Source organism: Harpia harpyja, chromosome 1 (assembly GCF_026419915.1).
Source record: "Harpia harpyja isolate bHarHar1 chromosome 1, bHarHar1 primary haplotype, whole genome shotgun sequence".
In the NCBI taxonomy this organism is placed as follows: domain Eukaryota; kingdom Metazoa; phylum Chordata; class Aves; order Accipitriformes; family Accipitridae; genus Harpia; species Harpia harpyja.
Genome location: NC_068940.1, coordinates 27194490 through 27211868, shown reverse-complemented (window position 1 = coordinate 27211868; position 17379 = coordinate 27194490). Strand labels below are relative to the sequence as shown.

The 17379-nt window shown below is 38.8% G+C and overlaps 1 protein-coding gene across 7 annotated transcripts in view; it reads left to right on the top strand.

The window, feature by feature from the left end:
• Positions 1–17379, top strand: part of MARCHF6 (membrane associated ring-CH-type finger 6) — a 55876-nt gene continuing 38497 nt past the window's right edge. For 2 of the 7 annotated variants that reach the window (XM_052781758.1, XM_052781716.1), the window contains exons 1-4: positions 1–115; positions 4864–4960; positions 5837–5910; positions 15761–15904. In XM_052781758.1, coding sequence (XP_052637718.1) covers positions 97–115; positions 4864–4960; positions 5837–5910; positions 15761–15904 — 334 coding nt within the window. In that variant the 5' untranslated portion in view covers positions 1–96. Of the gene's footprint in view, positions 116–4860; positions 4961–5836; positions 5911–15760; positions 15905–17379 lie in introns of all 7 variants that reach the window. The other 5 variants (XM_052781769.1, XM_052781747.1, XM_052781706.1 and 2 more) reach the window with 4 other exon arrangements.

The window sequence follows — 17379 nt, the reverse complement described above, 5'->3', positions numbered from 1 at the left end:
TCTAGCCCTCACGCCCGCTCTTAGTACGCTCTCCCCGGGCGCCCGCCCGGCGCGGTCACACCACTCGCTCTCCCGGCGCTGCGTCAGCCAGACAAAATGGAGACCGCTGAGGAAGGTACGGCCGTCCCTCGGCGCCCGACGCTAAACCTTCCCCAATCCTCACCTCCCTCCCTCCGGCCCCGAGCGGGGGCTCTGCCCCTGCCGCCCCTTAGGCCAGGGGGAGGGGGAGCCGCCCTGGGCCCGCTGGGCGGGCCTCGGGCTCTTGACGCCCTGAGGGGGCTTCGCGTACCGGGGCTGCAGGTGCCCGGGCCTCCGCGCCGTCCCCGTGTGTCCCCCCCCGCTCCCCTCCGCTTCCTTCACCGGGGCTGGTGAGCAGGCTGGGGCCCCTTATATAACGGCGGAGGCCGGGCCCGGCTGAGGGGGGGAGTGTCGGTTACCGGTCACCGGTGGTGGCCCGGGCGGCGGGGACCCGCCGGCGGCTTCTTCCACCGGCTGGGGCTTCGCTGGAGGGGGGGGTGGTTCGGGGGCGAGACGGAGGTTTTGTGAAAGGAAATGCCGGCGCTGGAAGGTAGAAGGTGGGGGGTGCTGTGTGGGGGCGGCGAGGGAGGCTGGGAGGGGGCTGAACCCCCCCCAAAACCCTCAAACCCACACCCCCACCCCCGACCCCAGGTCCGGCAGACTCTGTCGTACCCGGCCCCGTAACTCGGCCAGGTCTAAATTTCCACTCTACCGGCCGAAGGGCGATGGCAGCTGCTGCACCTTTGTCAAGGTTAACTTTGTTACCTGTGCTGGAAAACCGCCCTGCAAAAGTGAAATAGGAAAGCGACGCAGCAGCTGGCACGTTTCTCTGTCTCTTCTACGAGAGACTAGTACGTCGTAACTTGCCTTGAAAAAGGAAGTTGTCGGAGGGATCGCGGTCATGTTTTTTTAACGTGTAGTTTCCATCTTGAAGGGTATTGCTTTGCTTGAGATCGAATGTGGATATGTTTCGTCAGCACTTTTGCTCTGCTCAGATAATGTTGAGGAACTACGTAGTTCAAGCTGATAAGGCAGACCTTTCATAAACCAGGACTTCATATTGTAGCGTAAACCAAAATAAATACAGGATGTGCCTTGTGCTGTGTTTCTGGCAGTGTTTGAGCTTTGTTTGTGGTCTTAAGCGATAACTACAAATATATATTGCGGTAGCAAGACAGTTCCAAGGAAAGTCTTTTGTGTCTTGGCTTTCGTTACTTTGGCATCGTTTCGAATGTAGCTTTTTATCTAGTGGCGCTTGATTTTCCAGCTTGAGAGGATTAAAAAGGAAAAAAAAGCTGGAAAAATGTGAAACACCGGGTGAAATAAGACAGCACCTTTGTAGAAATGTCCCGTGGGCTGTGCTGTAGACATCTTTAGTACTTATGAAAACAGATGGTGTATCAAAATACTAGCGTTTTTAAAATCTAACAACTTTTAAAACCGCTTGCTGCAACTCTGTTGGGCCTGTGCAGACCAACAGTTACTTACACTGATGAATTCAGCACAGTGAAACTTGGATTGCTTGGCCTCTGGTTGACCAGAAAACCTGGATTATTGCACACTGTGAAGCGGATACTCAGAAATGACCTGCCGTTGAGTTCCCACCACTCCTTTAGTTGGTAAATCCATCTCGGTGGATTTAATTCGAACAGCCTGGTTGATAATTTGTTACAGGCCGTTAACAGTGGTGGTCTTTGGTCATACCTGCTTTTACAGGACTTAAGTAGGTGAACAGAGAGACCAGGAAGAGAAGGAAGAGGGGGCTGTTAGTTACATCCTAGGGCATAGTCTCCTTCAGCTAAACCTTTGCGTTAAACTCTACGCTTGGAATTTGGACTTTTCTGGTTTTATATATATATACACACACACACACAAGCACATATATGTGTAGCCTTAGATACTATATTCTAGTCTTATCAATGTTACCGTCAAAAGCTCCCAGTAGTAGGATGAAAGTAACTAATCTATATACTCACCTTCCATAAATACCACTAGAATGTAACAACTTCATCTACAGTTTCAAACTTCAGTTCCCACTATTAGAATTTCAGGATACTTGCCAGCACGCTGAAGAGGCTTCCCAAGGTTAGAAAGCTTTACGGACGAGTAGCAGAAAAGACGGCGTTAGCGCCTTAAGAAAGCGGAAATCCGTGCTCTAATCTTATCGTGCGCCTGAACTTCTGCTGCAAAGCATCAGATGGGCTTTCCTAACTATTGATAACCCATTGACGATATTATGGCCATTGTGTTTCTGAGGCGTTTCGTGCTTGACTGAGTTGTGTTGTGGAGCTAGGAAACTCAACTGGATGGTGAGAGCTCAGATAAGAGAGGCAGTTCAGGGTAATAACAGTCAGACCTAAGTGGCAGCATCTTTGCCTCGGAATGAATGTGAGAATTGCTTCTCCGTAGCACCTGAAAGCACCAGGTACCAGGTTTTGGTGATGAGAGGTACTTCTGTTTCTTTCTAGTTAAATCAGTTTGTTGCTAAATAACATAATCTTCACTTTTGGATATTACAGTGGTGAACATTCAGTCAAGAGGGGTGATAGGCAGAGAATCATTCTCTGGGGGAACAAAAAAGGGCTGTATTACCCAAGGTCATTCTTTCCAAAACACACGCATATGAAGAACGAGGTGCAAGTAGACAAATAGCATCTATTGCACAGTGGAATTCCCTCTGAACATGATGGTAGGTCATAAGGTGCATAGCTTTACATGTTGACCCTCAGCAGGGTTTATTGATTTGAAGCTATTGGCTGCTTGACAGTCCAGATTGTTACACTCATAATATGTTTATTTGGATTTACAAAACAAGTGGGAATATCTAGGAATTCTCGTAGCCTTTGAAAAAATAAAATTTAAGTTTAACTTATTTTAGTAAGCTAACAGAGGAAATCCTTTTCCAAATAAAGAATTAATTTGCTTTCAGTAAAGAAAATTATATTTTTTCCCAACAGTCTTGAGAGTAAGTGTCTTAAGAATAAGTCTGGTGAAAGCCAATGGACCATTAACAAGTGGGCTCAGAGAGCTATGGGGGTCTTTCAGAGAACAGTGTGCTTTTAACTTGCTTTCTTTGGTGCCAGAGAATATTCTTAAAGCAGCGGTTTCACATCCCATCTCTTGTGCTGGCTCCAGTGCTTGTCTGACCCTCAGTGAGGCTGATCCTGCGTACAAAGTTGTCAACTTACTGCAGCAAAATAGCTCTGTTCGAAAGAATGCTGGAGAGAGGTGGGCATGCCACAGCTAGTGGGTAGGTCCTGCCTGTCAGTTGAAGAGACCTGTCCAGTGCAGCCGTCCGGAAATACTCTTTGTGATAAAAGAACCATTTGTTAGATGATACAGCGGTTCTGGTTGTTCTTGTCGGCAGACAAACCAGGGGCTCCTGATGTTTGCAACGATACGTCGTTGCTCGATCTGGCTGTGGCAGAAGTACTCTTTATGTCTCTTTGTAGCATCATGGATGTGGTGTTGAATGCATGTTTCTGTTAATTCTAGGTTTTCGGCCTGCGTGGATGAATTCGAATATCTCTATAGATAGAAAATTATTTTTTTCTTTGGAATCACTTGCATTCTTATGCTCTATGTGTAGAAACTGTTCTAATACTGTGCAAACTATGGGTATGGTCATATTGTGACATCTTTGTAGAAAAACACTCATATTTTAATGTTTGATACCTTTTGGAACTTTTTGTAGGAAAACCTTAGCTTTCAGAGATTTCAACCCAGAACAAAGGTGATTCAGACTTGAAATTGCATATTTTCAGTATTCTTACATCAGCACTTTAAGCTGGTATTTTTCTAACAAAGATCTCTGATGTGTATCTGTTACACTCTTGCAGGTTTGCTGGATGGTGGTTGATAGAGAAATAATTAACAAAAGAGAAAATTCTAAACTTAAACCTTCTATTTTTTCTGTGACATTTTATGTTCATTTCCTTAAAAGAAGTAAAAGGAGGAGTAAAGGGAAGATACCATGCATCTGTCAATAAGTAAATAAAATACTTGATTTTTATTTATATTTAGTTGTGTGTTTAAAAGTTCTGGATAACTGAATGGTGTTAAAATAAACATCTCATCTTTAGAGGGAGAGGTTTACACTCACTTCTTTGTCCACAAAACATCTTGCAATCTTTATTTGTAAGAAAATGTTCCCACACCTTCTTTCTTCACTATTTTTGACTATTGAAATATTATTGAAATTGAAATAAGAAATAGAAAATGTCTTTCCTTTTGTGATTGGACTGTAGACTGCTAGATGGATGGCCTTATTCAACTTGGGTAGCAAACTCACAAAATACCTATTTCTGTTTATTATGGTGGGTTTTCTTCCCTTTCATCCAGAGCACTAAGGAACATCCATGTTAGGTTCAAGAGTAGCAAATGGCGTGTTTAAGTCATTGTTAGACATTAGTAAATCTCCTCTGCTCAGCCTCCCTTTAAATTGTTCAAAACTCAGATGGAATTTTCCCATTTCAAAGTCTCCACTTTCAGGAAGATTATCCTTAACAATCTATGTGTTGGTTTAGTGATAACTTTTTTAGGCAAAGAGCACCTCTGCATGTAGTTTTACTGTGTCTATTTCCTGGAAGTCTTAGAAATATAAGACGACATGTTTGGGGTTTTTTTATAACATGATCAGGCAGATAACATTCTTGTTGCTTTTTCAGGTGATCTCCCAGTCTTCATGTCTTGCATCAGATGAAATCTGTCTTTTCATCCTCTTCCAATTTATTCTGGCTTCATTTTGCTACATGGCAAAGTTTCAAGAATATAATTGTATAATTTGTCTTGTAAATTTGAGTTCTTTAAGCAGTAGTGTAATAAGCTTAATGTCCTTGTCAGCAGATATATGCAGAGTCTGTCGGTCTGAAGGAACGCCTGAGAAACCCCTGTATCATCCGTGTGTGTGTACTGGCAGTATTAAATTTATTCATCAGGAATGGTGAGTTCTGTGTTTGCTGAGGTTTTATTAATGTGTTTTATTAAAAAAAAATTATTATGTTTCTAAAAACAATACTTCCTAAGTCTTCACGTTAACTAGTAAGAAAATCCAATTTTCAGCAGAAATACGTTAGAGGGTTTGATGTTTTTACGTGATGGCTCATTACAGTTCACAAAGAATTTAGTAATTATATATGAAAAGAAACTACTGATAATTGTTTGTGTTTAGGACTACAGTTCTGCTCGTATGTCAGCTTTATGAAAACTAAGCAGAAAAATCAGTATGTTGGGGCTTTTTCTGCCCACTTTTATAGTTGTGAATAAAAAGAACATCTAACCTCATAGCAAGAAAAAAAAAATACCCTAGTACTTTTTGGTCATTTTGTGGTATATGTTGGATCAGGGAAATGCTAAAGTGAAAACTGTGTTTCTGGTCTATAGCACACATTCCTTTTGATGGTATTTTAATAGCCATTCTTTCACAAATGCAACAGTTCTAAATCTTAGCTGTGTGCGTATATGTGTCATATCTTGAAATATTTATAAGGATTTGTGTCACTAGTGGGTGTCTATGTCAGGATATATGCTTTGAGTTATTAGCCTTTTTAATAACATACTGAAAGAATATACTTTATCAGTAATTTAAGTGATGTAATTGAAGAGTTACTGTTACTTGTAGTCAGCTTACCCTTTTTACTTTTTGAAACTTACTTGATGGCCTAAATGGACTTAATAAACATGCTAATTTAGGTCCTGCTTGCTAGTACCAGTATCCTGATTTATGTTTGGAAACAGAGAATCGGTGTGTTTTCCTTAATGGAGGGATAAGGTGGGGAGATGTAATAGCGTGTATTAATACAATAACTTTTTATTGCAGCTTAGTTCAGTGGCTTAAACACAGCAGAAAAGAATACTGTGAATTATGTAAGCACAGATTTGCTTTCACACCAAGTAAGTATGTTTTACTGCTATTTTTTCAGAATTTCTTTTTTTCTCTTGGTACAGATGAAGTGATTACTTTTTCATTCAGCGTGATAGATCCAAACTTGTGTTTTAACTTCTATATTCTTGTTTCAATTGCTGTTCTTATGCATATTATTGCAGACTGTGTGAATTGTTTAAGTAATGGATAATCTGGTTCTTTCATAATCTTAGGTGAGCCGTAAAAGAAGTATTATTCTGTACGTTTTCTGACTGCCTCAGTCCCATTCTTTTGTTGCCAACATTACAGCGTATGCCATGTTTTCAGCTTCATTGATAAATTTGAGTGTTTGGAAGTCTGAATGTTAAGGTGAAACCACAGCAAAATTTTAATTTGAAAACCAGTGTTCAGTTACCTTTGAACTATCCACCTGCAACACTACCACCTGACTTTTGTCAGTTTCAGTTCAAACAATCTTGACAGATAATGCAAATGATAATTATTCCACTTGCATTTCAGTCAAGATACAATAACTACCCAGCACTACATCACCATTTGTTAGATTCAACTAGATAAGTTAGGCAATTTACGATGAAGAATGGCTGTATCTTTGTATAGTTCCCAGAGGATTCTTAATTCCATTTTAACCACCAGTAGCAGAAAAAAGTGAGGTCCTTTGCCTTGGTGGCGGACTAGGCTCATTATTTAGTATTGCCAACTTACTGCCTGTTGAACAGGTAAAGTGGTTCTTTTGCTACATATTTTTTACGTTAAGTTTATTTGTGCTGATTTATTCTTTACAGCTGCTGAGCTCGGTTCTTCATGGTGCAGATACGTAATTTTTTTTTTTTTTTTAACCTGATGAGTATCTGCATTGTAGAAGCTGTCTTGAGTTGGGAAGGATGATGAGGTTTGACTATTTTAGGTGTGTGGTACAATAAAAATCAAAGGTTCTTTTCAGGGTAGCTGGTCCCAGTTAGAAGGATGGAGGGCTCATCCCATCCCTGCTCCCCTCTCACCTTTTTTGTTTGTTTGGTTTTTTTACTAGTTTTGTACATTGGTAGAGAAAACTGAGGCTGAACAGCCAGATGGTTTAGTTCATATATCTTCTGTTCCAAAACTCCCGTAATCTACCTTCTTTCTGTATATTGAACCTCAGACTTTTCCATTTCTGCCAACAATTAATTAAACACATTAGACCATTTTTTAAATGATCAGCAGTGAAATGTACAATACTAACTCTGTCTTACCCCTGTGAGGGGAACAGCATATTTTATGTTGATCACAGCAATGCTTTCAGGTGATTCTTTTTAAATACTACAGAGACCTGCATAAGAAATGTAAGCTGTCATCTGCTTGCAGGTTTTATTTGTTAAACATTTTTATAAAGGCATTATATTGCTTCTTTTTGGAAGCTTTGCGAATGAAGAGTGATCCCTGGTTCTGGAGCTCCCTGCAAGCTAATTAACCACTTTCAAAATTGCTTTCTGATACTAGGTCCTCTACAGAATTTAGTGCGCAAGACCAGAAAACTGCATTTCACTGATTTACTAGCTGTTAAGAAGAAAGAAGACTTTCTAGTTTTGTATGAAAAAAAAGACAAAAGTGTAAAGTGTTGTGGTTTAACCCCAGCCAGCAACTGAACACCACACAGCCGCTCACTCACTCCCCCCCCCACCCAGCGGGATGGGGGAGAAAATCGGGAAAAGAAGCAAAACCCGTGGGTTGAGATAAGAACGGTTTAATAGAACAGAAAAGAAGAAACTAATAATGATAATGATAACACTAATAAAATGACAACAGCAATAATGAAAGGATTGGAATGTACAAATGATGCGCAGTGTAATTGCTCACCACCTGCCGACCGACACCCAGCTAGTCCCCGAGCAGCGATTCTCCGCCCCCACTTCCCAGTTCCTATACTAAATGGGATGTCACATGGTATGGAATACCCCGTTGGCCAGTTTGGGTCAGGTGCTCTGGCTGTGTCCTGTGCCAACTTCTTGTGCCCCTCCAGCTTTCCCACTGGCTGGGGATGAGAAGCTGAAAAATCCTTGACATTAGACTAAACACTACTGAGCAACAACTGAAAACATCAGTGTTATCAACATTCTTCTCATACTGAACTCAAAACATAGCACTGTACCAGCTACTAGGAAGACAGTTAACTCTATCCCAGCTGAAACCAGGACAAGTGTTTTCCCTAGAATATAGAGAAAAGAGGATGAGAAGATCTAAATGAAATGCACTTTATACGTGTGTTACTATTGATACTAGAAAGCTTATTCATTGCCCTTATCAACAGAGGTGTTCCTGCAGTTTAATCCTTGACTGACATAGCTGTTACCAGCACAGCTTGTAATGTAGTTGCAGATTACAGACACATAAGAAAACATAATTGAATTACTGTGGCTTAACAAGTTACCATTTGTCATAGGAGCCTTGAAACTGGTAGTAAGTGAACCTCTTTCTTCCCCATGTAATAGAGTACTTTCTCCACATTCAGCTGCTAGCAAAGGTCTACTTATCTTCCTGTCACACACTGGCCACTCCCCAGACTGAGCACCCTCTGCTGATAATGTTTTCTTCTTGGCTTTCCACATCGTACGACATGCTTTTTTCTTTTTTTACCAGGCTGCACACAGTGGTAGCGTGGGTCATGTACCCAGCACAGGTTCCTCCAGCCCTCTCTACCCAGTGTGTCCTGTTCCATTGTTTCCCTTGCACGCGACACTCATGCAGTTATGGTTTCCTTGGTTTCTCTTATCCCCCTTTATTTGGAAGATAACGTGGATGTCCAGTCTGGAAGCTGTATCTGCTTGTGGGAGCTGAGAGAGTGAGTCACAGGTGCAGGAGAGAAAATGATAAGGCAGAGGTGGGATTAATGTATATGCCAGTCATCCAGAACAAAGCTGGACCTGGCCTGTAACCATGCCAGGTTTAAAACACTTTCAGATAAGTTAATTCACCATGGGATGTGGTCAGATAAATGCATGTACATAATTGGTATCTGTGCTTCAAAGGACAGGCACTAAGTTGAGAATAACGGTGCAGTAATACCAGCAACTCTGCTTTTAGTTTAGCTTGGATGGTTTGTTAAGGCTGTTGCTGTGATTCTGTCAAAAGTGCTCCTTTGCTAATATAACTTTTTGCATATGGAGCATTCATAAAATATTCCTAGAGCATATATTCTTTAAGTTCTGTAACATCTTGTGCCTTCTTTAGCACCTGAACTACTAGGTTAGGTACTATTTGGAAGGAAGGAAGGAAAGAGTAGAAGGTTCAACTTGCATCTTGGCAGGAGTACAAAGGAACTGATTTTTCTTTTGAATAATAGCATCATTCTCTAAAAATGTTTGGTCATGTAGGCAAATGACTCGATTTTCAAATGCACACTTTGAAGCTAAATTTTATGTGTTTTAAAATTCATTCCTTTTCTGCATTTCTTCAAGTTATGGATTAATACAACTGTTTAAAAAAAAAGTAGCTTTGGACTATTTTTGAGTCAAGGGGCTTGTTCATTTTAAACTCATATGTTTTCTTTCTGAGTTTTTAAAGAGCAACTACTCTATATTTTTCTTCTCCCCACACATGTACTTTTCTTGATGTTACACTAAACATTCATAAGCACTGACCCGTGAAAGAAGGTGAGGCTGTATTTCCCATGAGAAGATAGTTTTCAAAACTTCTCTTTTCTGTAGAAGGTAAAGTTAACATAAATATTTTCAAAAATACAAACATGGAAGTAGACTTAGCCTGATCTTTGGCTGGAGATTGGGATGGGTTCATTCCTCTGCTTCCTAAGCAGCTGCATTGCTGATAAGTGGTCGATACAATGTCACAAGCTTAGTTAATACAAAGATTGTAAAATGGAAGGAAGCCACATGGGTAGGATGTTCTTGAGTTTATAAATTATTATAATCTGATAAAAACTTTTGATTTATGCATGCAAAGATACTAATTTAAGGCTTGCATGCACTTGGACCTTGCTGTTTGTATTGTTGTAATCCTGGTTTGTTATTGTTCGTTCTTGTTGTTTGCCATGTTTGTTCATGTGTAACAGTTAATATGAAAGTTTGTTGGATCAGGAACTATTTGTTCCTGTGAATCATTTGGATTGATTGAGCTCCTAAGCTATCCTATAGCACACTGAGATTCTCCATGTTAAATACTTACAGTTGTTGGTTTGTGGGTTTTTTTTTTAAATTAATCCATAAGCCTGGATACTTTTTTGATCATCTTAAAACCTTCTGGATGTGTCTAGCATATCTAGCTTAATGTGAAAGAGTTCATGGTTCACGGATTTTAAGGCAAAGAAAAATGAGTATTACTCTGACATAATTGTGAAATACTAAATTATATATTAATATATTTAAGTAACTTGTGCAAAAACCATCACTTAGTAATTGCATGTTGTTTGTAGTAACACTTAGTAAATTAAGTTCCAAACTTTTGGATCTTTAATTTTGTACAAAATTATCTGTAAGAAGCTATGTAATTATACTAAAATGAGTGACCCATTTTGTTGGGCTCATCATTAAAGTACTTAAGATTTTATTGAAAGATATAATGGGCTAATTTTTTTACCTCTTCATTTTGACAGTCTTTAATACAGTAGTTTGTAGCTTCAGCATTTCTAGGAAGTCTAGTTTGGAAAAACGTAAACTTCTGAAACAAAATACTACATGCTGGCACAGAATTTGACATGTCTGCTGCCAGCTCCAGAGTGCAGAGTAAACATGCAGTTGAGTTACATGTGAGTGTCGTTTTGTTTGTTTTCTTAGACCCATGGCTTACATGAGAAGGGGTGATGTTTTTCTCCTTTTACCTTAGCAGTCTGGAGCAAAGTCTGTATATGTCTCAAGAGTGTAAAACATAGAAACATAAAATGGTTTGGGTTGGAAGGGTCTTTTGAAGATCATCTAGCCCAACCTAAAGAATAACTCACAACCCCTGTTTTACCAAACCAGTGCTTTAACCCATGAGCTATAAAACACATGGTTTTTACTTATGAGTTATATAGTCTTATTTCATTATCAGTGCACAAGGATGGCTGAGGTAGCATATAAATGGCTTGCAGGTGTAACAGGAAATACAAAATCTGTGGGTAAGAGGACTGTAAATATGGAGATTCTGTGAAGTAGGCTAAATGACAGTTTTACCTAATCAAAGAAAGAGGTTTTGCTCGCTTCCACACTAGGCATGCACCTGTTAAGTTATGAGCAGATAAATAGGCTGACTTGGATGGGGAAAGAGCGAGAAATGAAATGGGATACAGTTGTATTGTGACAGCTGTGGAGAAAAATAAGACTATTAAAAAAATTTAAGCCTTCGTAATAAATAGTAGTAGGGTTTTTTTGATACAGCATATGTCAGAAGGCTGTTGCTTTTTTAGTGTCTTTGTGCAGCTCTGCTTCCCTCCGTGGAAGGTAAGATGATGCACTATAGGAAGGGACTCATGGGAGGCATGAAATCTGTAGGTATAACATAAACTGGGAAAATACATTTAGGATCTTTATTTCCTTCTAGGGGGAAGATTTGCATTTTCAAAATGCTACTGGCCAGTAACACGAAAACTACAGACAGCTTTCCATAGTATTTTATACTAGTCCATAATGATTATATATCTGATTTCTCCACAAACGTTTGAGCGTTTCAGAAAATATGACTTTTTACCTTGTGGCGGAACTAGCCATAAATGGGGGAGGTAAACATATTTAAACCTGCACAACCGATTCTCATTCATTGGGAGTAAGCCCTTAGGAGACAGGGAAGGTCTGGGACCGTTGCTTTGGGACCAGTTACAGGTTGCTGATGATTCGTTGTGGAGGTGGGTTTGTACAGGGATTCTACTGCTGGTGTGGGACAGGAAAGAGGAGCAAGAGAATTTCAGGATTAGGAAGAGCCTCATATTCTCTCTGCATTGGTCGTTTTTTCTGTTGTGCAGCTGGCATTTATAACTACAGAGAGTGCCAGTGCTCCTGATGTTGCTGCTTCTTTTTTTCTTTTTTCATTTTGTAATACAAGCAACACAAGTGAAGTCTGAAACGATCCAGGTTTACTAATGTTTATAATTATCATTACATACTACATTATCATAACAGAACATACAGGTATTCAAAAAGCCCCTGTTATTGCTCAGATACTGCTCTGATGAGAGCTCCTTTCTGTACTGCCCATGTCATGACTAAGTATCTCTCCTGTCTCCTTGCAAGGGAAATTGTGTGGGCAGTATAGTTTTCATTTGGATTAAGTTTTGGTACTTTGAAAAGATTGGGAAAGGGAGGTTAAATTGAAAGTGTTAGCTAGTTTGTTTTATTTCTTCATAAGTTTGGTGGGAATTATAGCATTCAGGTTCAGCAGATTGTTACTATTGTGTTTGTCAAAGTAGAGTTGTGTGATGTTTGTACTAAATAGCCTCTGAGGAAATTGGAATGATGAGGAAGCTTCCTGTAATAAACTTAAAGGTATCACTTTGGTAAGCTAGAGCATTGGGAACTTCTTTTTTCCACTTTCCTGTTATGGATTTTTTTTTTTTTTGTCAGCTGAAATCTATTGACAGACTGTTTCCCTGAAAACTACTAAATGTTATTGTCTGCTTTCTTCCTTATTTTTTCTAGGAGAAGGAAAATTTCTGAAGACAGCCTTATGTTTTTCCTACCTTATTTCTGTCAGCATAATAGCAGATTTTTGTCCTGAGCTGTCTGCTTTGGAGAAGCAAAATTAATATTTGTGTTCCTGAAAGAGTTAGGCTTACAGGGCGGGGGGAGAGGGTAGAACAAAACCCCACCCCCAGAAAACAACCAGCCAAACAAACAAATAAAACCCCACCCAAATCTAGCATTCACAAGTAAAATAGCAGTTATGCTGCACAGGTGTGACCTGAGTATCCAAAAAACTTTCTAGTAGTTTTCCCATGGCCTGGACAGCTCAAAGAAGTTGAACTAAAGTTATGAAAGCTCACTTATGCTCAGCCATAGTCTGTCTGAATTTCATGCTGTAAAAGAAAAAAACTATTGCTTTAATTGGCCTCTAGTAGAGAGATTTTTATTTGGAGGAACTGTGGTAAATAATGCAGTAAATTGATTTGTCAAACTGAGTTAGGAAAGATCACTGGGATGCGAGTTGAGGGATGGAGGAAGGATGAGGAGGACAAGTGTGCGAAAGGGAATGAAGAGGATGTATACTGCGGTGGCAGGGGTCAAAGTCTCAGGCCTCTCAGTGGTAGTGGGGGGTGGATAAAAAGGGGTGGAATGTGCAGAGAAAATGGCAGTAGATGACAGACACAAGTGGGGGGATTAGCCATGAAGATCACTGGCAGCAAGCTTCAGTGCTGTAGTGTGCTTGCACACCAGGGATTCCTGTCGTGCTGGGAATTTTTGCATTTCACCCACCTGAATGTTGTAGGACATAGAATGGCTTTATCTTATCATCGTGGTATAAAGCTTCGAGAGGTACAAGTGTGGCAAAGCAGAGGAAGAACAGCAGTCTTGCCCCCACACACCCCTGTCCTGCCCCCAGCTCCTGAAATCATCAAAAATCACCAAATTGTTAAAATTTGGGGGGTGTAGCTTGTCTTCTCTGAGTAGTAGCTCCATTGTGCATTTATTTGAATGCTCTGTTGTAATCCTAAAGCCTTTAAAAAAATGAGTATGTACAGGTGCTAACATTTATAACCACTTCAGGTGTACTGAGTTAGGATGGGCATTCTTTTTTACAGTCCCCTGTGTGAATGTTCAGAAATTCCTGAAAGATGCATTTTTAAAAAAACTTTAAACCTTCCTAACTTCCCCCTAACAAATAAATCATTAATGCAAAGTTAATGTTTTCCTTGTAGTCTCTGTTGCAGTTCCAAAGTGTTGATCAAAATATATTTTTTTGAAAATGAAAAAAATATGCCTGAAAGTATCTGCTGAGTTCAGTTTTGTCTGAGTCATACCATAAATGTGTAACAAATATACTGTAGGTAGGTATTCTTTTAGCACCCTAAACAAAGGTCTGCTTCTCTTCTGTCATAATTTTCCAGAACGTTTGTTCAGTGTGAGCTGAGAGATCACTAGTAAGTCTTCACTTGACATTTTCAATGGTACTACCAAATTGTATACTAAATCTGTTTCTGTAATAAGAAAATTGTAAATTGGTAGACAGTGTCAAAATACGTTTGTGTCCTGCTTTCAGTTTACTGCTCTGTGTTCTCACAGCTACACTTCCCTAGTGTTATATTTTTAGTCCTTTTTTTTATGAGTTCCAGTTCTTGCCAGATACCTGACAACTAAGAACCTTTGAAATTTAAAACCAGTTACTATTTGTCTTATGGTTACTGTTTTGTTGTTACTTTGTGTCAAATATAAATTTGTGGTTACTGTTTTGTTGTTACTTTGTGTCAAATATAATCTTATGGTTACTGTTTTGTTACTTTGTGTCAAATATAATCTCATGGTTATTGTTTTGTTACTTTGTGTCAAATATAATCCAGGTGGTGTTCAAATGCACCGAACTCTCCACATTCTTTGGGTACTTCTGCATGTTGATACTGCTTTTCTATGTTCTTGGGTTCACTTTACAATACAGAAACTTAGGGAAATGTCCCTGGAGAGAAAAGAAGTTTCTTCTCCTGTAGAGGCTTCCTCTCTGAGATTAGTAAAAGGATTATTAAGAATGTAGGTAAAGGTAGCAGGGATGTTCATTAGAGAAAAGGTGGGATGCAGGTAGATTGCATGAAGCAGTATTTCGCAGACTTCTAAGTCAAAGGATTGTCCATGAGAGGGGAGCAAAACTTTTCCCTAGTAGTTCTTAGAAAAATTGAGTTTCCTTATGTGGTTAAAAGTATGTGATGTTTTAAGAAATAGTCCATTAATTGAATGTGTTAAAGTCTTCAAGTTCAGCTGTTTCCAACATAGCTGTTAAACATCCAGGCAGCAACGTCTCTGTGCAACTCCTAACTGTAGTTTATTTTCTTTATTCAAATCTGATACTGATGCTGTGTATTAGCACTTCCTGGCATCCATATAAGTGTGTAGAAGCTAGCTAAATCTAATGAAAATGTTAGAGATAGGTGTTTTCTAATTGTTTGCAAAAGCAGCAGCCCTGTCAGTGTTTTTCTTGGCTTTTGAGTAGGGACAGGTTTATGTAATACATAGGTGTTGAATTTAAAAAGTCAACAAAATGTACTATTATGAAAATGTCTATGCAGGCTGGGAGATTTGCATTATGTTCTGTAACAGGAGTGATCTTAGAAGAAATCTTGCATGGTATAAAATAGATATCTGTTGAAAATAAAAGTCATTCTGTGTAAATTTCAATGTCTGTAGATGCTTAATCAATTCTCTTCAGTTTTCCTGGCTGTGTGGTGCTTTCATTTTGCTGATTTTTTTTTTTTTGTGCTGTTGCATTGCAAGTGGAATCTAAATTATCTAGCACAAACAAATTGACAGTATGCAAAATTGCTAGTTGCTCTTGTTCCTTGTGCTCTTTCCTTGAACTCAGTTTAGAAATAACAGACAGGGATATCTTTGAGGTAATGCTGAGTGGGAGGGCTACTGAATTTAGAATCTGCTTTTCTTTACAGGCTTGAGCTTATTTTGAGATAATCAGAGTTTACAGTTGATAAATAAAGCTATTAAGAAAACTTCTCCAAGTGAAAAATTAGCATGGAGTTTATTAATTTTCCCATTCCACTCAGCACACAATGTAACAAATGTGTCATGTGAAGCTTGGGGGTTTTTGTTATTTGTTTCAGGTCATCTCTTGGGAATCTATAAAATGTGCTTATTCTTCTAGTAAGCTTTTGCCAAATACAAACATTTTGCAGTTGTCAGGACTTCTACATAAATGCTTCTTTAAAGGAAGAACTGTTTCATAAGTGCCTTTTCTACACAGTTTATTCCCCAGATATGCCTTCACGGCTTCCAATCCAAGACATCTTTGCTGGACTGGTTACGAGTATTGGCACAGCAATACGATACTGGTTTCATTATACACTTGTGGCCTTTGCATGGTTGGGAGTAGTACCTCTTACTGCATGTAAGTATTCATTTTTTGTGCTGTAATACTATTATACGCAGGAAAATATGCCACTTCCTGCAACAAAGTTTTGCAAGACCATTGTTGGTTTATTAAAAAAAATAATCATAAATTCAAAAACATTATTTCACTTATTTTCAGTCAGAAGTTCTAGCTATTTGACTCTTAAGCCAGTGTGCAATGCAGGAAGGTGTTAAGAGATAGGAGAAAATGCATAAAAGGGCTTTTAAACTTATTCCAGTAAAATCCCTCTTTTCAAGTATCTTTAAAATCTACATGGAAGTTTTTATTTGATACAATTTAGTAATATTAGGGTAGAAGAATTGTCCTGGTTTTTCTAACCATCTATAAATGAAAGTGCAATACTTTTTTTTTAGTATGAAAAGTGAAATTCCTTTACAGCCATACATAAATTGATTAGTAAAACTCCTCTTAAAAAATAGTAAACAAAGGCCTATAAGTAGTAAAGGAATTTAGCAGAAAGAGAGCACACATTTAAATTGCTGTAGTATCCAGTTTGAAATTCACTTTTCAAATACAAATGGAAAGAGAACTATTGATGTTTCAACAAGCCAAAAATACAGAGAAGATGAAAAAAAGCAAAAGGGATATAGTGTTCAGTCAAGGAAATGATTGGAAGTGCGTCTTTACAAACAGTAATATACCCCTTGAACAACAGAGCAGAGAGCCACTAAATGCATCTCCCTAGACAGTTTCTCAGTATGTTCTGTGCTTTTATTTGTAGCTGTCACTGGCTTAGTTTGAGAATAGCACAATACTGGCATCAGTTATAAAAGAGTGATCCTATTTCTGCAGCCTGTCTTTCCTGTGCAAGAAAAAGAGTTTTTCTGGGCATGTAGTAAGCAAGATTTACAAACTGCTCTGCATTAAAATTAAAAAGTATTTCAAATTTCTTTCTTGGGTTTTTAGATGAATCTTGGTTTTCTACCATTGTCTTTCAAAATACAAATCTTGTACACTTTTCTCACTAAAGTGCTGAAGGACAGCAAAGTCATACTTAATAGATGAATTAAGGTAGTTACGTTTCATAACTGTCTGAAAACCTGATGCCAGCTCTTCAGTAATGCTGAAACGTTACCAGAGGTCACCACCTATACCTTAGTTATATAAGACTTGTTTGGTTTTTTTACAAATGTCATTTTTGGATTTTAATACTCATTTACTAAGCCAATGTGACTGACTTAAGATTTTTATTTACGAGTGACCATTTTTTTTTACTTTAATTTGTGTCTCTAACATTGCACCTGTACCCCTGTTTATGGATTCGTTTAAGGATTAATGTGTGAAGGGTAACATATTAGCACAGGAAGATACCCAACATGGTAGAACCATTCAGTCTAACAAACCTTGAAAAATCCATTTACTGTTGAAATTTGTCAGGGTCTGTCTCATGGATGTGATTTTGTATAGGTCTTGTCTTCTTACATTAAATGCCTTTAATGTAATCTTTAATT